Below are 21,186 nucleotides of genomic sequence, written 5' to 3' on the forward strand. Positions count from 1 at the left end.
TGCATGAGCCTGGTCTCTTTTGAAAGGTAACATTCTGAAGTTACTAAAGAAAAAAAGGATAATCACTTTTAGTGCTAATGAAAGAGTAACAGAGGTTTGAACTTGAGTTGAACTTGAACTTGTGTACTCACATTTATCTTTAGTGGTTGCTAGATTCCTGTTTTTAAGTTCCAGCATAGAGGTATGAGCTGGAAAACGCGGTTCCATAGCCTGAAGTCTTATGTAGTACAGGTCCAAATTTTATAAAAAGCCATTAAAAAATGAGTGCTTGAGAAAGGTTTTAGTAAACATTTGTTGTGGGAGATTTATAATATAATATGAGCAAATAACTTTCTGAGTCCAAAGTTGAAATAAGAAATAGAAGATAGATTTAATTCCTCACTTGATCAATTGATAAGGAATGCCCAGTTGGAAATCAGACCATGTAAACAAATGTCTGATCACAAAGTGAGAGCGAGCTCTCGTTTGAAAACACAGTTAATACACAGTTAATACATGCATATGACGTGGAAGGGACTGGAAAATTACCCTGAGGGTTGGCCGAAATGACCTATTATGACTGTCTTTTAAGTAAACAAAGCAGTTCCCATAACAGTGTAACTTACGGTCTTATAGCCTCCAGGGTCTAATACACTTTACAAGGATACAACCAATACTGTTGTGACTGGCTAAAATAGGTGCTTCTCTTAAAGAGAAACGCACACCTTACGTTGACATATGATGGCAGCCCCTCCCATACAACACCACAATGGTATGATAATATATTTCCACGACACATTGTACCAAAAGAAAAAAAGCGTGAAAATCCAAAATGGCTATCCACCTCTGTGCGTTCTGAAGCCCGTCTGATTCCTTCTCTGTCTTCCGCATTGATCGAACAGAAGAGTCGGGAAAGTCCATAGAAGGGGGGTCTGCTTCCTTACAAACAACGGCTGGTGTAGCCCCAAGGAGGTAAAGATTATTTCCTGCTCCTGTTCGCCGGACCATGAACATCTGTCCAAAAGATTCTTTCCCGCTCCTGTTCGCCGGACCTTGAACATCTGTCGATTCTATGTCGCCCGTTCTATCTCCCCCCGGGAATTCACAGCCATAATCATCACAGCAGTATATATCTCACCTCAAGCAAATACCGCCAAAGCTCTGGCAGACCTACAGGACTCATTGAACCAGTACCAAATCAAGCATTCAGATCAGGCCATAATCGTAACTGGCGACTTCAATAAGGCAAATCTAAAAAAAAGTTATGCCAAACTTCTACCAGCACATTACATGCACCACTAGGAGAGGGAAGACACTAGATTACGAACGATAACTGATTATAAAGTCAGCCCCTCCTCAATCGTGAGTGCCGATGCATCTCTTGCGGATGAACTCAACTCCTTTTACGCCAGGTTTGGGGCGAGCAGTGGCAACGTTAGCTCACCGGCTGGCGACATCACTGACGGGGGGGGGGGAGGGGGAAGGGGACGGGTTCATCCGCGGGGGGAACACACTCTCTCATTGACGGAACACAGCGTGAGAAGAGCGTTTATGGGGGTAAATACTAGGAAAGCTGCAGGCCCAGATGGGATAACAGAACGAATACTGAAGTCCTGTGCAAATCAGCTGGCCCCGGTGTTCACCACTATATTCAATCTATCCCTGGCCGAGTCCGTGTCCCTGCCTGCTTCAAGGTGTCCACTATAATCCCTGTACCAAAAGACTCCTCCCCAGTAAGCCTAAATGACTACAGACCGGTGGCACTCACCTCTGCTGGTCAAGGATTACATCTGTGCCTCCCTCCCTAGTAACATGGACCCATTGCAGTTTGCATACAGGACAAACAGGTCCACTGCCGACGCGGTCTCCCAGGTACTACACAACACCCTTTCTCACCTTGACAGTCAGAAGGGGGGCTATGTGAGATTGCTGTTCATTGACTATAGTTCAGCTTTCAACACCATAGTCCCCACCAGACTGGTTGACAAGCTGATCGATCTGGGTCTGAGCTCCGCCCTGAGTGCCTGGATCCTGGACTTTCTGAGTGACAGGCCCCAGGCGGTCAGGGTGGGGGGGTCATACCTCCAACACAATCACCCTGTGTATCGGATCCCCCCAGGGCTGTGTTCTCAGCCCCCTGCTGTATTCACTGTACACACATGACTGTGTGGCCAGGTTCAGCTCCAATTCCATAGTGAAGTTTGCTGACGACACGTGGTGGTGGGGCTGATCTCTAACAACGTCGAGAAGGTCTAGTACGGGAGGAGGTTGATGTACTGGCACGTTGGTGCCGGGATAGCAGCCTACTCCTGAACATTGGTAAAACCAAGGAGCTGATCGTGGATTTTAGGAGAATACAGCAGGAGACACACACGCCATTGTGGATCAATTCGGCTATCGTGGACCGGGTGAGCAGTTTTAAGTACCTCGGCGTCCACATCACAGAGGACCTGACATGGACAACACACATAGACTGTGGTAAAAAAGGTTAAAACGGTGCCTCTATCACCTGAGACAGTTAATTTAACACTTTCTCCGCCAAGGACGCCTAAACTCGTCATTGCTCGCCATGCTCATTCTGCCAATGACGCCGTAACACGTCATTGAGATCAATATTTCAAAAATCTGTGATCGCAATCATATTTCTCCCCCGGAGACTTGAGATCTACTGTTGATCCCCTCTCAACTCTCCAACGGTTCAAGAGCGCCATCTGGTGGCCGATCGGCGGATCGCCCAAACCGGAAACCGGAAACTGGTGCTCATCCAAATTCGGTCCGATCACTCGCTATAGGTCCCGGGACTCGAGCGCGACACAATGGATAGTGATCCGTTACCAATAACTCGATAAACAACATGATTTGGACGTATATACTATTATACAACCTGGAGATGGATCGCATATTTCAACATCCCATAATAGGAATATTTTTGCTCCACGCTCATCGCCCAACGCTACGAGGAAGCTGCGGTGAGTTTCAGCGTTTTTTTTTACCGTGTTCGATACAAACTGCTCTAATGATCATATCACCCACACTAGATGAATCATCTAACGTTGGCCACGGAATTATAAACGACCCCCCCCCCCCCCCCCATCCGGTCAACATCAGATGATAAGTAGTAACTTCTAGAAGCACGTCCCTTTGACATTTTTTATCTCGCGCCGATCGCTATCAAACTGTAGTTGATCATCAATATAATGCATTTAGGGCTATAAATCACATTCTGCAGAAAACGATAAAAACATATTTATACTTTAGACCGTATTTTAGTATGAATATGTGAATGAAAAAGTATAACGTTCCCACATCCTGAACGATAGATAATTGACGTTGAATGGGCCATAGTAATGTCAATTTAGCAATACAATTTAAAAAGTTATAGCCCTGCAAAGAAGGGGAACTTCTCCATAGACAAATAGAGCTGGCAGAGGATGGTATAATGATGTACATAAGCCTGGCGGAGAAAGTGTTAAGGATGTTCAGAGTATCGGGGGAAGATACTCCACTCCTTCTATTCCGGGGCTGTAGAGAGCATTCTGACTGGAAACATCACTGCCTGGTTTGGAAACAGCACTGCCCAGGATAGGAAGGCCCTACAGAGAGTGGTGCGCTCAGCAGAGTGTACTATGGGTATTGCACTACCACCCCTGCAGGAATATAACAGGAGGTGCAAATCCAGAGCCTGCAGAATAATGAAAGACCCCCACCACCCCAATAACAGCCTGTTCAAGCTGCTGCGGCCAGGCAAGCGTCTACGCACACACACAACAAGAACAGAGATACTACGGCTCAGCTTCTTCCCCCAGGCCATCAGAACATTGAACACCGAACTCTCCACACACAAGTACACATGAGCACACACATACACACACACACACAACACACATGCTGCATTCGCTCACACACAACTGGTCACTTTGAACTAAATGGAAAGGACACTTTAAAGGAACGAGGAAAATAAAGGTCACTTTAAGGAAAGAACCGATGTGGTCCTTGTATAGTTTAGATATAGCAAGTATAGCATAAGGATATAGAGTAAAAACTGTATATTGTATAGTAGTGTACATAGGACCCAGTGCCTTAAATCCGTAGCTAACATTGTATTGCACTATCTCAGGACTTTAGCATGTCTATTTTATCATGCCTATTTTATGTCTATTTTATTACCTGTTTATTATGTCTATTTTATTATTTAGTATTATTGCACAATCAAAGCGGGCATGGCCACCCGCATTTCACTGTATGCCCTGGTATGTATGTGACAAATAAACCTCTTGAGTCTTGAAGCTTCAGTCACAACAAATTTTCGCTCGTCAACTTTCACCTACTTCCCCTGCCAGCACCCCCCCCCCCCCCCCCCCCCCCCCCCCCCCACGTGGGGTTTCGTTGGAAGCGGACACTCGTTGGCTACAATGCTGTCCAATCATTTTTGCCTACAGCGGTACAGTCAGACGTGGTCATTTGGGGCACGACCTGTAAAAAGACACTCGCCTGACAAAATAAAAAGGTTGAATAAAATAAAAATGAATATAAACTAAATTAAAATAGAAGCACAATAGAATAGAATTAGAAAATAAAAATAGGCCAGGGCTGTACAATTGGTATACTGACTGCAAGCAACTTTGTTTGTTGTGATAACTGCATTTTTGTGATACTGTGATTTATTGTCTAGCACCTTTTAAATAGAATATCTATTGACTGGGGCGCCCGAGTGGCGCACCGCATACGGCACTACGTTGCAACATGGCCGACCCGGGTTCGACTCCCGGACCCGGTGATCTTTGCCGAATGTCTTCCCCGATCTATCTCCCATTCCTCCTCTCTCTCTCTCTCTCTACCGGACTGCCCGGTAGCAAAAATCTATAAAAACCTACAAAAACTTAACTTGTCCGAAAGGACAAGTAACATTTAGAATATCTATTGACTGCAAGGTTCTAAGTAACGTTGTGGTAGCTTGTATAACAAGCTTGTATAACAGCTATTTGTATTTTCACAAGTCATTGCACTCCTGTAACAGCACTTACTGACAGATTATGTTAATGCTATTCACGTGGAGGAGTGGCTGGGCGGGTTATATATATATATATATATATATATATATATATATATATATATATATATATATATATATATATATATAAAGCTAAAAGAAGAAAACATTCAAAAGAAGGACCGCACACTCCTCAGGACTGATTTAGCTTTTTATTTGTTTGGTGCACAACACGTTCCGCTTCCTCAGGTGCTATGTATGCGGAAGCGAAACGCGTTGTGCACCAAACAAATAAAAAGCTAAATCAGTCCTGAGGAGTGTGCAGTCCTTCTTTTGAAGGTTTTCTTCTTTTAGCTTTATACATATCTTTTGCGCTGACCTGCACCTCCAGTCGGGGTCCAACTAGATGTGCACAAGTCTTATTTAGTTTATATATATATATATATATATATGCTGTGTCTTGGTAAATGTTTAGATATTTCATTCTGATCTGTAAGTTGGTCAGACCTACAGTAGAGAGACTACATTAACTAAATCTGACCTCAGACCAGGAGACTACAGTAACTAAATCTGACCTCAGACCAGGAGACTACAGTAACTAAATCTGACCTCAGACCAGGAGACTACAGTAACTAAATCTGACCTCAGACCTACAGTAGAGACTACATTAACTAAATAGTGACTACTTTGTGTGTGTGTGTGTCTACAGGGAGACCCAGAGACAGCTAGAGGAGAAGACTCAGGAGGCACTGGACCTGGACACTACCCTGAAGGACAGAGAGGGGGAGCTCCAACAGAGAGCACTGCTGGTAACACAACACACACTCTCAGGGCGGGATCCACAACGTCCCCCCCCCCCCCCCCCCCCCCCCCCATGCAAAGCCGGTGCATATTGCTCTGTTTGGTATCCTCAAAGGACACGCAGCGGGTGAAATGAGGTGGCTCATGCATCAGGTGCAATTGGCACATATTTAAATGAGGTAATATGGGCGGAACGTGTCCCCCTTTCTATGTAAATGAGCCCCTTCACAGGTGATCATGGCAGCAGTAATTGTTGCCAGACAGGCATGACGGCGAAAGAATATTTCGAAGGAGAATATCAAATCAAGGATGATATTGAGCAGCCACCCAGAGATCCCATGCAATCGTATTTATTATTTAAATATTGTTATTTAACGTTGTGGGCTTTGGCGTTATGCTCCAGAGTCCTGTACAGGCAGAATCTATGGACGGATTTTGTTCATTATAAACAGAATGCCTTTACAAGCTTCAACGTTTTATTCACCATCTAAATTTAGCAATACAAGCTTAATATTCAACATTAAAGATCAAAGTAACGTAAAGATATTGAGCATACATTTGTAAAATGTGCAACCCTAGTTTCACCTAGTGTCGTATGAGACGTATTGTCGTATGGCTGGATGTACCGAACCGTGACGTCCGTACCGTGAAGTCGCGGGACGACAACATGTACCGTTACACCCCTATTCACTATCATACTCAAACACACACACACACTCATTCACTATCATACTCAAACACACACACACACACTCATTCATTCACTATCATACACACACACACATTCATTCATTCAATATCATACTCAAACACACACTCATTCACTATCATACTCACACACACACACTCATTCACTATCATACTCAAACACACACACACACACTCATTCACTATCATACTCAACACACACACTCATTCACTATCATACTCAAACACACACATACTCATTCACTATCATACTCAAACACACACACACACACTTATTCACTATCATACTCAAACACACACACACACACACTCATTCACTATCATACTCAAACACACACACACACACTTATTCACTATCATACTCAAACACACACACACACACACTCATTCACTATCATACTCAACACACACACTCATTCACTATCATACTCAAACACACACACACTCATTCACTATCATACTCAAACACACACACACACACTCATTCACTATCATACTCCCGTCATTCTAAACATTATTGACTTCTCTTCTTGTCCTCCTTTATTTTCCTCTCTTCCTCTTCTTACGTGCACTCTTCTCTTGCACATCCCTCCTCTCTTGCACATCCCTCCTCTCTTCTCTCATCTCTCTCCTCTTTCTCCTCCTCCTCTTTCCTCTTTCTTTTCCTCCTTGCTCTTCTCGTTCTCCCTCCTCCCTTCTTCTTTCATCCTCCTATCTTTCTCTCCTCCCCTCTCTGTCTATCTTCTCCCTTCGTCTCTCCCCTCTCTTCTTCTCTCCTCCTCCATTCTTCTCTCCTTCTCTCCCTTCTTCTCTCTCCTCCTCTCTCTTCTCTCTCCTCCTCCTTTTCACCCCTCCCTTCTTCTCTCTCCTCTTCTTCTCCCTCATCTCTCTCCTCCCTTCACTCTCCTTCTCCTCTCTCTCCTCCCTTCTTTCTCCTCTCTCCTCCTTCTCACTCTCCTCCCTTCTTCTCTCTCCTCCTCTCTATCCTTCTCTCCCTCTCTTCTTCCCTCTCCTCCTCTCTCTCCTTCTCCCACCCTCTCTTCTCCTCTCCTCCTCTTCCTCCTCCCTTCTTCGCTCTCTCTCCTTCTCTCCCTCCTCTCTTCTTCCCTCTCCTCCCTCCTCAATCCTCCCCTTCCTCAGCTGGGTCAGTTAGATGTGGCCATAAGGGACCACAAGATGGAGATGGAGAGGAAGGTGGAGTCTCTACAGCAGAGTCTGGACACCAGAGAGGAGGACTCTCAGAGACAGCTCAGAGACAAAGACATTGCTTTGTTTGCTTGTAAAAGACAGCTCAGAGACAAAGACATTAAGGTAAGAGACAGCTCAGAGACAAAGACATTATGGTAAGAGACAGCTCAGAGACAAAGACATTATGGTAAGAGACAGCTCAGAGATGAAGACATTAAGGTAGGAGACAGCTCAGAGACAAAGACATTATGGTAAGAGACAGCTCAGAGATGAAGACATTAAGGTAAGAGACAGCTCAGAGACAAAGACACTATGGTAAGAGACAGCTCAGAGACAAAGACATTATGGTAAGAGACAGCTCAGAGACAAAGACATTAAGGTAAGAGACAGCTAAGAGACAAAGACACTATGGTAAGAGACAGCTCAGAGACAAAGACATTATGGTAAGAGACAGCTCAGAGATGAAGACATTATGGTAAGAGACAGCTCAGAGACGAAGACATTATGGTAAGAGACAACTCAGAGACACCTAGGAATGAGGGAAATTCAATGTTCCAACCACCACTGAATGTCAACTGAGAAAACGGCAGTGTTGTCTTCTGGGTAGAAAACAGCAGTGTTGTCTTCTGGGTAGAAAATTTATATCATATCGATATCACAACAGGTCCAGGTGACAGTACATCACATTCATATTGAAATCACATTTCAATATGAATATGAAATATTGCTATGTATTGTGAGGAATCCACTAATGGTGATATTGAGAAGAGTCTTGAATATGTGCTTCTCACAGTCAGAAATACTAGGCCCACATTGTATATTACAAGGAGAGCAATCTGAATAGCCAATAGGAGATGATATTGTTCATTCAGCTCTCTCTCTTTGTTGTGATCTGACCTGGTAGGAATACAAATCTTAGGTGCGGCTGGGTAGCATAGAGGTCTAACCACTCTCCTACCACCACAGAGACTCAGGGTTGGAATCTAGCTGTCATTGGTACCTCCACCTTGGTCGTTCCTACGAACACAATTGTCAGTGTTCACTGTGGGAAATCGGTGGGGTGTAAGCCCTGGTCATTGCAAACAGCCACTCCTACTGGTCGGTTGGCTGCCTGTTCAGCAGGGAGGGGATCTGGGGGAAATAGAGCAAACCTCTGCACGCGTTACGTTTCCCCAGTGAAACTCCTCATTGGGGAAGCGGCTGGCCACTCCACATGTATCGGAGGTGGCATGCAATAGTCTACATCCTCCCCAGACTGACAGTGGGGCAGCATGTGATAGTCGGGGTCAGCAACCTTTTTGACATCAATTGCCTGTTTGAAATATAGTTGTAACTAGTGTGCCATATAGGGTTGGGCATCGTTTGGATTTGAACGATTCCGGTTCCGATTCCGATTCTCTATCGATTCCGGTTCTGAACGATTCTCGATTCCGATTCTTTGAGGTGCAGGTCACAGCTTATTTCGCAGGATTATTTTTTTTATTTTTTCTTTTTTTTTTTCTTTACATTTTTTTTATACTATTCACATTTTCAGTTGACTTGATACAGTTTAATTTGGTTGCTGTACTGTAACTAGGGTATTAATTAACAAAGTAAAAAAAAAAAACTTTAATTATTTTTTTTTTTATCGAAATGCAGATATGTTACTTCCAGAACCGGAAGTTATGAACCGGTTCCTAATTAGAATCGGTTTTAGGTGCCCAACCCTAGTGCCATATCAACAATATTCCATGCATCGTAATATTTTTTTCTCATAATCAGGTATTTTTAATGATAATTTTTACATTATTACATCATTAGTGTGGGTGACCTGGCGAAGCCAGGTTGCAACCCACACTATACATATCCATACTCTTTTTATTTCTTTATTCTTTATTCCACCGATTTTGACAACACACTCGTGCCAGAGCGTTCGCGCCCCATACACGTGAAAGGTATCAAAACGACCGGCTTGCTCCAACTCGATATGCTATTCGAACTCGTAAAGTTTCACCGCACCGTCTGGCTACGAATCGACTTTAAACGGTAAAATTTCGGAAATACAGTGCAATTTAGAGTTTCAAACACTTTGCAACACGTAAGCGTTTGCGCACCATACACGTGAAAGGTATCAAAACGAGCGGCTTGCCTATGGCAACTGCGGTCTTCGAACTCGTAAAAGTTTCACCGCACCGTCTGGCTACGAATCGACTTTAAACGGTAAAATTTCTGTCCCATTGGGAATGCATTGAATTTTAGAGTGTAGCAGCTGAAATAATCTTTTTCCCCCTACCTTGGGTGAATTGCGAGTGTGATCTCAATTTTGGACGTAGAAATAAAACAAACACATCAAAACGATGACACGGCTGTCAACCCGCTCACAAAAGAAAAATAAATGGAATTGGACATTTCTATCTCAACTGACGACCATTTGTTTGAAGGTTCTCCTCCCCATTGACCGCCATGCAATCGCCCTCTAGAAATCCATTTTTTTTTAGCCTTCTGTTCCGATCGCCGAAGGAGTGCCACAATATCGCACGAATGCCACAATCTCGCGCACAACCCTTCGCCTACTCGTTGTAGTGCTCTTGTGCGAGTCACAACGCTTCATCTCTTATAGTTTTCTTTTAATCAACGTGACAATGCAGTCATGTAAAGAAATTTCAGAATATGCAAGTCATTGTGCTCATGGCTGATTGGTTCAGGCTTAACAGCTGTGAGGCTCAGGGCTCATGGCTGAGCTGACCTGCCAATGACATCATCCACTTAACCCATCATTGGCCATCACTGTGTTGTACTACTGAATTGCTGGACAGCGCCCTCTGTCTTGTGGGTTGTGTCATTGTACTCAGTAGGGATATCCTCTTTCATTTTTCATTGGTCCATGTTGACCACCTTTCATTGGTCGATGTTGACCACTCCCCCGATCCTTAGACCACGCCCCCTTAGGCCACACCCCCTCAGTGTATCTCTTGACCCGTTTGTCGTAGAGACTTGCGGATTGTGCCATTGGTCGATGTTGACCACCTTTCATTGGCTGTCAACCCGCTCACAAAAGAAAAATAAATGGAATTGGACATTTCTATCTCAACTGACGACCATTTGTTTGAAGGTTCTCCTCCCCATTGACCGCCATGCAATCGCCCTCTAGAAATCCATTTTTTTTTAGCCTTCTGTTCCGATCGCCGAAGGAGTGCCACAATATCGCACGAATGCCACAATCTCGCGCACAACCCTTCGCCTACTCGTTGTAGTGCTCTTGTGCGAGTCACAACGCTTCATCTCTTATAGTTTTCTTTTAATCAACGTGACAATGCAGTCATGTAAAGAAATTTCAGAATATGCAAGTCATTGTGCTCATGGCTGATTGGTTCAGGCTTAACAGCTGTGAGGCTCAGGGCTCATGGCTGAGCTGACCTGCCAATGACATCATCCACTTAACCCATCATTGGCCATCACTGTGTTGTACTACTGAATTGCTGGACAGCGCCCTCTGTCTTGTGGGTTGTGTCATTGTACTCAGTAGGGATATCCTCTTTCATTTTTCATTGGTCCATGTTGACCACCTTTCATTGGTCGATGTTGACCACTCCCCCGATCCTTAGACCACGCCCCCTTAGGCCACACCCCCTCAGTGTATCTCTTGACCCGTTTGTCGTAGAGACTTGCGGATTGTGCCATTGGTCGATGTTGACCACCTTTCATTGGTCGATGTTGACCACTCCCCCTGTTGACCACCTTTCATTGGTCGATGTTGACCACTCCCCCGATCCTTAGACCACGCCCCCTTAGGCCACACCCCCTCAGTGTAACTCTTGAACCGTTTGTCGTAGAGACTTGGGGATTGTGCCATTGGTCGATGTTGACCACCTTTCATTGGTCGATGTTGACCACTCCCCCGATCCTTAGACCACGCCCCCTTAGGCCACACCCCCTCAGTGTATCTCTTGAACCGTTTGTCGTAGAGACTTGCGGATTGTGCCATTGTACTCGGTGTAATAGTGTAATAGTGTGTAATAGTGTAATAGTGTGTAATAGTGTAATAGTGTGTAATAGTGTAATAGTGTGTAATAGTGTGTAATAGTGTAATAGTGTGTAATAGTGTAATATTGTGTAATAGTGTAATAGTGTGTAATAGTGTAATAGTGTGTAATAGTGTGTAATAGTGTAATAGTGTGTAATAGTGTAATAGTGTGTAATAGTGTAATAGTGTCTAATAGTGTAATAGTGTGTAATAGTGTAATAGTGTAATAGTGTGTAATAGTGTAATAGTGTGTAATAGTGTAATAGTGTAATAGTGTGTAATAGTGTAATAGTGTAATAGTGTGTAATAGTGTAATAGTGTGTAATAGTGTAATAGTGTGTAATAGTGTGTAATAGTGTAATAGTGTAATAGTGTGTAATAGTGTAATAGTGTGTAATAGTGTAATAGTGTAATAGTGTGTAATAGTGTAATAGTGTAATAGTGTGTAATAGTGTAATAGTGTGTAATAGTGTAATAGTGTAATAGTGTGTAATAGTGTGTAATAGTGTGTAATAGTGTAATAGTGTGTAATAGTGTAATAGTGTGTAATAGTGTAATAGTGTAATAGTGTGTAATAGTGTAATAGTGTTTAATAGTGTAGTGTGTAATAGTGTAATAGTGTGTAATAGTGTAATAGTGTGTAATAGTGTGTAATAGTGTAATAGTGTAATAGTGTAATAGTGTGTAATAGTGTAATAGTGTGTAATAGTGTAATAGTGTAATAGTGCAATAGTGTGTAATAGTGTAATAGTGTGTAATAGTGTAATAGTGTTATAGTGTGTAATAGTGTAATAGTGTAATAGTGTGTAATAGTGTAATAGTGTGTAATAGTGTAATAGTGTAATAGTGTGTAATAGTGTAATAGTGTGTAATAGTGTGTAATAGTGTGTAATAGTGTGTAATAGTGTGTAATAGTGTAATAGTGTAATAGTGTAATAGTGTGTAATAGTGTGTAATAGTGTAATAGTGTAATAGTGTGTAATAGTGTAATAGTGTAATAGTGTGTAATAGTGTGTAATAGTGTAATTGTGTAATAGTGTGTAATAGTGTAATAGTGTGTAATAGTGTGTAATAGTGTGTAATAGTGTAATTGTGTAATAGTGTGTAATAGTGTGTAATAGTGTGTAATAGTGTAATATTGTGTAATAGTGTAATAGTGTTGCGGGTTGTGTCATTGCACTCAGTAGGGATATCCTCTTTGATTGGTCTATGTTGACCACTCCCCCGATCCTTAGGCCGCGCCCCCTTTTTGTATCCTTTGAACCGTTTGTCATAGAGACTCGCGAGAGACCCTCTCCCCCGTTGGCCGGCGGTGCACAGGCGTCACCCACACTTTCACAATTTCCCCCGCGCGGAATTGTCTAGTTATTGTTATTGTTATTATTAACAATATTATTATGATGGTTGTATCAACCCTAAATCTGAGTTGGGGCGGGGGTGCAATGCAGACAAACAGTTTTGCTTTACTGAGCTCCGTTATCTGGGGGCTGTAGTTGGTCACTTTAAGCTGCACACCGGAGCATCTTTTAATCCAGGTGTTTGCTGTTCTCTGATATTTTCTGACATTTCGTTGATTCGCTCGACACTTCAAGCTGACATGGGGATATCTTTTATCCTTGATTTGATTGTCTCTTTGTTTGGCAAGCCTTCAAACAAAACATCTGAGCTAGAGAGAAAAGCCTCCTTGATATACTCGACTTACAAAAAAGAACCTGTGGGAGGATTTCAACAAGATAAATGCGACAACAGTGCAAAATATTTCACTATAATATTTCAAAGCGGAAAATTGTTTTATGCTGCCCCCTGTGCCAATGAAAATGCCCCCGCGTGCCTATGCGGGCACGCGTGCCTAGGGTTGCCTACCCCTGAGTCTACACCCTCCCCAGACCAACAGTAGGACAGCATGTGGTAGTCTACACTCTCCCCAGACCGACAGTAGGGCAGCATGTGGTAGTCTACACCCTCCCCAACGGTAGGGCAATGCGCGCAATGACCAGGAGGGGAATTGGCATCTCTGGGATGGGAGCAAATTATAGAAAGGCCAAAATAAAAAAGGAATACAAATCTCAGTTTCCTCTCTCTTCCTCCTCTCTGTCGCTGCAGGAGGCTGAACTGTTTTGCATCAAGGAGGACATGGAACAGGAGATGGAGCTACACAACAAGGAGGTGCAGCATCTACAAACCCTACTGACTGAACTAACTAACAAACTAGTACTAACTGTAGCTAACTGACTAACTGTAGCTAGCTAACTGAACTAACTAGTTCCAACTGAACTAACTAACTAGTACTAACTTTAGCTACCTAACTGAGCTAACTAACTAGTACTAACTTAACTAACTAAATAGTGCCAACTGAACTAACTAACTAGTACTAACTAGCTAGCTAACTGAACTAACTAACACTAACTGAACTAACTAACTAGTGCCAACTGAACTAGCTAACTAACCAACAAACTGTAGCTAGCTAACTGAACTAACTGGTACTAACTGTAGCTAACTAACTGAACAAATACTAACTGTAGCTAACTAATGGAACTAACTAGTACTAACTGTACCTAACTAACTGAACTAATACTAACTGTAGCTAACCAACTGAACTAACTAGTACTAAATGTAGCTAACTAACTGAACTAATACTAACTGTAGCTAACCAACTGAACTAACTAGTACTAACTGTACCTAACTAACTGAACTAATACTAACTGTAGCTAACTTAACAGAACTAATTAGTACTAACTGTAGCAAACTAACTGCAAAGACTAACTAACCGATCTAACTAACTAACTAACTAGTACTAACTGTAGCTAATTAACTGAACTAACTAACTAGTACTAAATGTAGCTAGCTAACTGAACTTACTAGTACTAACATAACTAGTGCTAACTGAACTAGTACTAACTGGACTAACTAACTATTACTAACTGTAGCTAGCTAACTGAACGAACTAACTAGTACTAACTGTAGCTAGCTAACTGAACTAACTAGTAGTAACTGTAGCTAACTAACTGAACTAATACTAACTGTAGCTAACTAACTGAACTAATATCTGAACTAATACTAACTATAGCTAACTAACTAACTGTAGAGAACTAAGTTAACAATATACTCGTTATCACCATACATAACGCTTATATTGAAACACGTTGACATTAGGGCCGTTCTTTCAACCTAAAAGTGCACTTTCTTCAACCTCGAACCTAAATTCCTTAGCGACCGTGTTGCCAAAGTAAACAAATCAGCATGCACATTCGAGACACACATATGAAACGAGTCATACGGAACAAATAACGTATAACGGAGGCTGAAATTAGACCAATGTGACTCACAAACTCACGACAGTAGTACACAACTACACATTCAGACGCACAAAATTGATTCTGCATTGATTAAGTGATAATCAAAACCCAGCTTAAGCCGTTAAACCCCTGTAGTGAATCGCAAAGCCAATACGCACACACACACAGTCGAACTGGAACACTTTACCAAACATACACTCCCGGCATTCATAACTTGTGTACGTTCATCTTCCATACGCTTAACCATAACATAACTTACTTACCGGTACCCAAACAACGTGTCCCTGAGTCCACATTCATGCACGAATCCATTTCAAAACGTTAGAAAAATGCTCCGTTTCCCGATTCCTCAATCATCCAATGTCTGGAAGTGGACCCATGGTCCATCCATTCGACCTTAATAAACGGACGGCCATCGGTCCATAACCGCATTCTATAGAAGAATAAGTCTTTATTTGTCATGCAGATTAACACATGCGAGATGGGCGACCGACAGGAACATGCGCGTTGCGTCACCTGCTCAGCTCAGCTCTGCTACAGTAGGTTCAGTGTGAGAGAGGGAAAGACAGACTGCCCTGCCCTCTGCTGCCGCGTGCTGTGCACTACAACCAATGCCGTCCCTGTTATAACTCTGTGTCAGTGTAATAGAAGGAAACGCATCTGTGATTTGGCGCACAGTCTGTGACGTCACAGTATTGAAAATCATACAGACGGGATTTCTAAATACCCTGGTATACCGTAATACCGTCATACCGCTGTGGAATAATAGAATGATTCCCCAACTCTCTCATGTAAAGACATTCCCCTCCCCTTTCTCCCCAATGTTGTGTCCCCCCCCCCCCCCCCATTTGACCTATCAAATGGGACCACCTCCCCCCCCCCTTTTAACTATATAGGGCTCCTCCCAACAACGTACCAGGTCTTTTACCTGGGTCATTTCAGCTGATCACCTGGGGCGAAGCCCTCAGCCATTCTCTCTATGTACTATATATATATTTCTATCTGTTTGGTTAATAAACTTTGTTATTAACTGTACCTCGGTTGACTGAGAACATTCTTCTTCAGGATAATCCACGAATATCCCACACCGCCCAAGCCTAAAACTAACTAACTAGTACTAACTGTAGTTAACTAACTGAACTAACTAGTAGTAACTGTAGCTAACTAACTGAACTAATACTAACTGTAGCTAACTAACTGAACTAATATCTGAACTAATACTAACTATAGCTAACTAACTAACTGTAGAGAACTAAGTTAACAATATACTCGTTATCACCATACATAACGCTTATATTGAAACACGTTGACATTAGGGCCGTTCTTTCAACCTAAAAGTGCACTTTCTTCAACCTCGAACCTAAATTCCTTAGCGACCGTGTTGCCAAAGTAAACAAATCAGCATGCACATTCGAGACACACATATGAAACGAGTCATACGGAACAAATAACGTATAACGGAGGCTGAAATTAGACCAATGTGACTCACAAACTCACGACAGTAGTACACAACTACACATTCAGACGCACAAAATTGATTCTGCATTGATTAAGTGATAATCAAAACCCAGCTTAAGCCGTTAAACCCCTGTAGTGAATCGCAAAGCCAATACGCACACACACACAGTCGAACTGGAACACTTTACCAAACATACACTCCCGGCATTCATAACTTGTGTACGTTCATCTTCCATACGCTTAACCATAACATAACTTACTTACCGGTACCCAAACAACGTGTCCCTGAGTCCACATTCATGCACGAATCCATTTCAAAACGTTAGAAAAATGCTCCGTTTCCCGATTCCTCAATCATCCAATGTCTGGAAGTGGACCCATGGTCCATCCATTCGACCTTAATAAACGGACGGCCATCGGTCCATAACCGCATTCTATAGAAGAATAAGTCTTTATTTGTCATGCAGATTAACACATGCGAGATGGGCGACCGACAGGAACATGCGCGTTGCGTCACCTGCTCAGCTCAGCTCTGCTACAGTAGGTTCAGTGTGAGAGAGGGAAAGACAGACTGCCCTGCCCTCTGCTGCCGCGTGCTGTGCACTACAACCAATGCCGTCCCTGTTATAACTCTGTGTCAGTGTAATAGAAGGAAACGCATCTGTGATTTGGCGCACAGTCTGTGACGTCACAGTATTGAAAATCATACAGACGGGATTTCTAAATACCCTGGTATACCGTAATACCGTCATACCGCTGTGGAATAATAGAATGATTCCCCAACTCTCTCATGTAAAGACATTCCCCTCCCCTTTCTCCCCAATGTTGTGTCCCCCCCCCCCCCCCCATTTGACCTATCAAATGGGACCACCTCCCCCCCCCCTTTTAACTATATAGGGCTCCTCCCAACAACGTACCAGGTCTTTTACCTGGGTCATTTCAGCTGATCACCTGGGGCGAAGCCCTCAGCCATTCTCTCTATGTACTATATATATATTTCTATCTGTTTGGTTAATAAACTTTGTTATTAACTGTACCTCGGTTGACTGAGAACATTCTTCTTCAGGATAATCCACGAATATCCCACACCGCCCAAGCCTAAAACTAACTAACTAGTACTAACTGTAGTTAACTAACTGAACTAATTAACGCAGGAGTGATGTACTACAGCAAAGGGTTCACTATCAAAGTAAACCCAGTGGTCTCTAGGTGCCCCGAACCGTGGTGGTGGAACTGGGCAGTTTTTTTACACAAACCCTTTCATCCCTAATGTCTATACTACTAAGCTCTCAGAGTGTAACACTCAAGTGCAACACTGTTAGGCAGACAATACCACTTACCCTTAGTTGCCAGAGGTCAGCTAAAGGACCAACTGTTCTAACTAACTGAGAGTAACTGTAACTTAATAACTGTACTAATAAAGCCACTCTCGTGACCTGCATGGGTTTCCCCTGTGTGTCCCCAGCTGTCGTCCCTGCAAGAGACCCATGGTCAGCTGTTGAAGGTGTCGGAGCAGATCTCCAGCACCATGCGCTGCTCTGAGGACCAGCTCACCGCCAAGCTGCACCACAGCCAGGCCCAGCTGGACCAGAGCAGAACCCAGGCCTCACAGCTGCAGGTAGTTTAATAACCAGGCCTCACAGCTGCAGGTAGTTTAATAACCAGGCCTCACAGCTGCAGGTAGTTTAATAACCAGGCATCACAGCTGCAGGTAGTTTAATAACCAGGCCTCACAGCTGCAGGTAGTTTAATAACCAGACCTCACAGGTAGTTTAATAACCTGACCTCACAGCTCCAGGTAGTTTAATAACCAGGCCTCACAGCTGCAGGTAGTTTAATAACCAGGCCTCACAGCTGCAGGTAGTTTAATAACCAGACCTCACAGGTAGTTTAATAACCTGACCTCACAGCTGCAGGTAGTTTAATAACCAGACCTCACAGCTGCAGGTAGTTTAATAACCAGACCTCACAGGTAGTTTAATAACCTGACCTCACAGCTCCAGGTAGTTTAATAACCAGGCCTCACAGCTGCAGGTAGTTTAATAACCAGACCTCACAGCTCCAGGTAGTTTAATAACCAGACCTCACAGGTAGTTTAATAACCAGACCTCACAGCTCCAGGTAGTTTAATAACCAGGCTTCACAGCTGCAGGTAGTTTAATAACCAGACCTCACAGGTAGTTTAATAACCAGACCTCACAGCTCCAGGTAGTTTAATAACCAGGCCTCACAGCTGCAGGTAGTTTAATAACCAGACCTCACAGCTCCAGGTAGTTTAATAACCAGACCTCACAGCTCCAGGTAGTTTAATAACCAGACCTCACAGCTCCAGGTAGTTTAATAACCAGACCTCACAGCTCCAGGTAGTTTAATAACCAGACCTCACAGCTGCAGGTAGTTTAATAACCAGGCCTCACAGCTGCAGGTAGTTTAATAACCAGGCCTCACAGGTAGTTTAATAACCAGACCTCACAGCTCCAGGTAGTTTAATAACCAGACCTCACAGCTCCAGGTAGTTTAATAACCAGACCTCACAGCTCCAGGTAGTTTAATAACCAGGCCTCACAGGTAGTTTAATAACCAGACCTCACAGCTGCAGGTAGTTTAATAACCAGACCTCACAGCTGCAGGTAGTTTAATAACCAGACCTCACAGCTGCAGGTAGTTTAATAACCTGACCTCACAGCTGCAGGTAGTTTAATAACCAGACCTCACAGCTGCAGGTAGTTTAATAACCAGACCTCACAGCTGCAGGTAGTTTAATAACCAGACCTCACAGCTCCAGGTAGTTTAATAACCAGACCTCACAGCTGCAGGTAGTTTAATAACCAGGCCTCACAGCTGCAGGTAGTTTAATAACCAGACCTCACAGGTAGTTTAATAACCAGACCTCACAGCCCCAGGTAGTTTAATAACCAGACCTCACAGCTGCAGGTAGTTTAATAACCAGACCTCACAGCTGTAGGTAGTTTAATAACCAGACCTCACAGCTGCAGGTAGTTTAATAACCAGGCCTCACAGCTGCAGGTAGTTTAATAACCAGACCTCACAGCTGCAGGTAGTTTAATAACCAGGCCTCACAGCTGCAGGTAGTTTAATAACCAGACCTCACAGCTGCAGGTAGTTTAATAACCAGGCCTCACAGCTGCAGGTAGTTTAATAACCAGACCTCACAGCTGCAGGTAGTTTAATAACCAGGCCTCACAGCTGCAGGTAGTTTAATAACCAGACCTCACAGCTGCAGGTAGTTTAATAACCAGACCTCACAGCTGTAGGTAGTTTAATAACCAGACCTCACAGCTGCAGGTAGTTTAATAACCAGGCCTCACAGCTGCAGGTAGTTTAATAACCAGACCTCACAGCTGCAGGTAGTTTAATAACCAGGCCTCACAGCTGCAGGTAGTTTAATAACCAGACCTCACAGCTGCAGGTAGTTTAATAACCAGACCTCACAGGTAGTTTAATAACCAGACCTCACAGCTCCAGGTAGTTTAATAACCAGACCTCACAGCTGCAGGTAGTTTAATAACCAGACCTCACAGCTGCAGGTAGTTTAATAACCAGACCTCACAGCTGCAGGTAGTTTAATAACCAGGCCTCACAGCTGCAGGTAGTTTAATAACCTGACCTCACAGCTGCAGGTAGTTTAATAACCAGACCTCACAGGTAGTTTAATAACCAGGCCTCACAGCTGCAGGTAGTTTAATAACCAGACCTCACAGCTGCAGGTAGTTTAATAACCAGACCTCACAGGTAGTTTAATAACCAGACCTCACAGCTGCAGGTAGTTTAATAACCAGACCTCACAGCTGCAGGTAGTTTAATAACCAGACCTCACAGGTGCAGGTAGTTTAATAACCAGACCTCACAGGTGCAGGTAGTTTAATAACCAGACCTCACAGGTGCAGGTAGTCTACATAGACAAAGGTTTGCCTGGATATATTATATAACAGCTGACAGGACATAAACTTGGGTCCAAGCTGTTCCCTAGCAACACAATTCCAGAGAAACCGTCAATAGTACCTGAAGTATTGATCGTGCAATATTTATCACAAAACCCACCCCACCTCTACCTCCAGGCCCTGTTGGACCAGATCCAAGCCCAGCTGATCCAAACCCAGGCTGAGCGGGGCCACGCCAGGACCCAGGCCGACCACCTCCAGACCCTGTTGGGCCAGAACCAAGACCAGCTGATCCAAACCAGGACCCTGTATGACCAGGCCCGGGCCCAGACCGGCCTCTTCCAGGACCAGCTGGACCAAATCAGAACCAAGGCCAGCCAGATTCAGATCCAGAGCCAGGTCCACACCACAGAGAAGGCCCTGGGCCCTCATTTATCAATGGTGCGTACGCACAGATATGTGCGTAACCCGTGCGTACGATCATTTCTAAGCAAAGTGTGGGATTTATCAATTTGAACGTGTGCTTGACTTTGTGCATATATATACGCACAGCTCTGACCATGCGTACCTGGCGCCCAGCGGTAGAATATGAAGACTGCAGACGGACGGCATTAGTTTCATGCATTAGTTTCAACAATGACGTGTTTTGTATGACCCGTAATTCACTATAGTTAATTGTAAAATAGCGACATTAGTGTAATTATTGTCAACCCCTAAATAGCATGTGGAATAGGTATTTCCGAATGAATTCAGCCTGGTTCATAGCGTTATTATAGGAATACTTCTCACGGTGTGCGCTCAGATGTTTTCAGAGATATAGGGCATGTCTATTTGCAGAGAGATAACATAATAATATTAAGT

The 21,186-nt window shown here is 43.5% G+C and overlaps 1 protein-coding gene across 1 annotated transcript in view; it reads left to right on the plus strand.

The window, feature by feature from the left end:
• ccdc18 (coiled-coil domain containing 18) overlaps window positions 1–21,186 on the plus strand; it is a gene marked incomplete at its 3' end in the record, with an annotated part of 90,769 nt that overhangs the window by 56,703 nt on the left and 12,880 nt on the right. The window contains exons 20-24 of the mRNA XM_084311863.1: window positions 5,679–5,778; window positions 7,619–7,789; window positions 13,773–13,835; window positions 17,889–18,041; window positions 20,503–20,766. Of these exons, the coding sequence (XP_084167989.1) occupies window positions 5,679–5,778; window positions 7,619–7,789; window positions 13,773–13,835; window positions 17,889–18,041; window positions 20,503–20,766 (751 nt within the window). The remainder of the gene's footprint in view (window positions 1–5,678; window positions 5,779–7,618; window positions 7,790–13,772; window positions 13,836–17,888; window positions 18,042–20,502; window positions 20,767–21,186) is intronic.

Source organism: Notolepis coatsorum (assembly GCF_963971535.1).
Source record: "Notolepis coatsorum genome assembly, chromosome: 4".
Lineage (NCBI taxonomy): Eukaryota > Metazoa > Chordata > Actinopteri > Aulopiformes > Paralepididae > Notolepis > Notolepis coatsorum.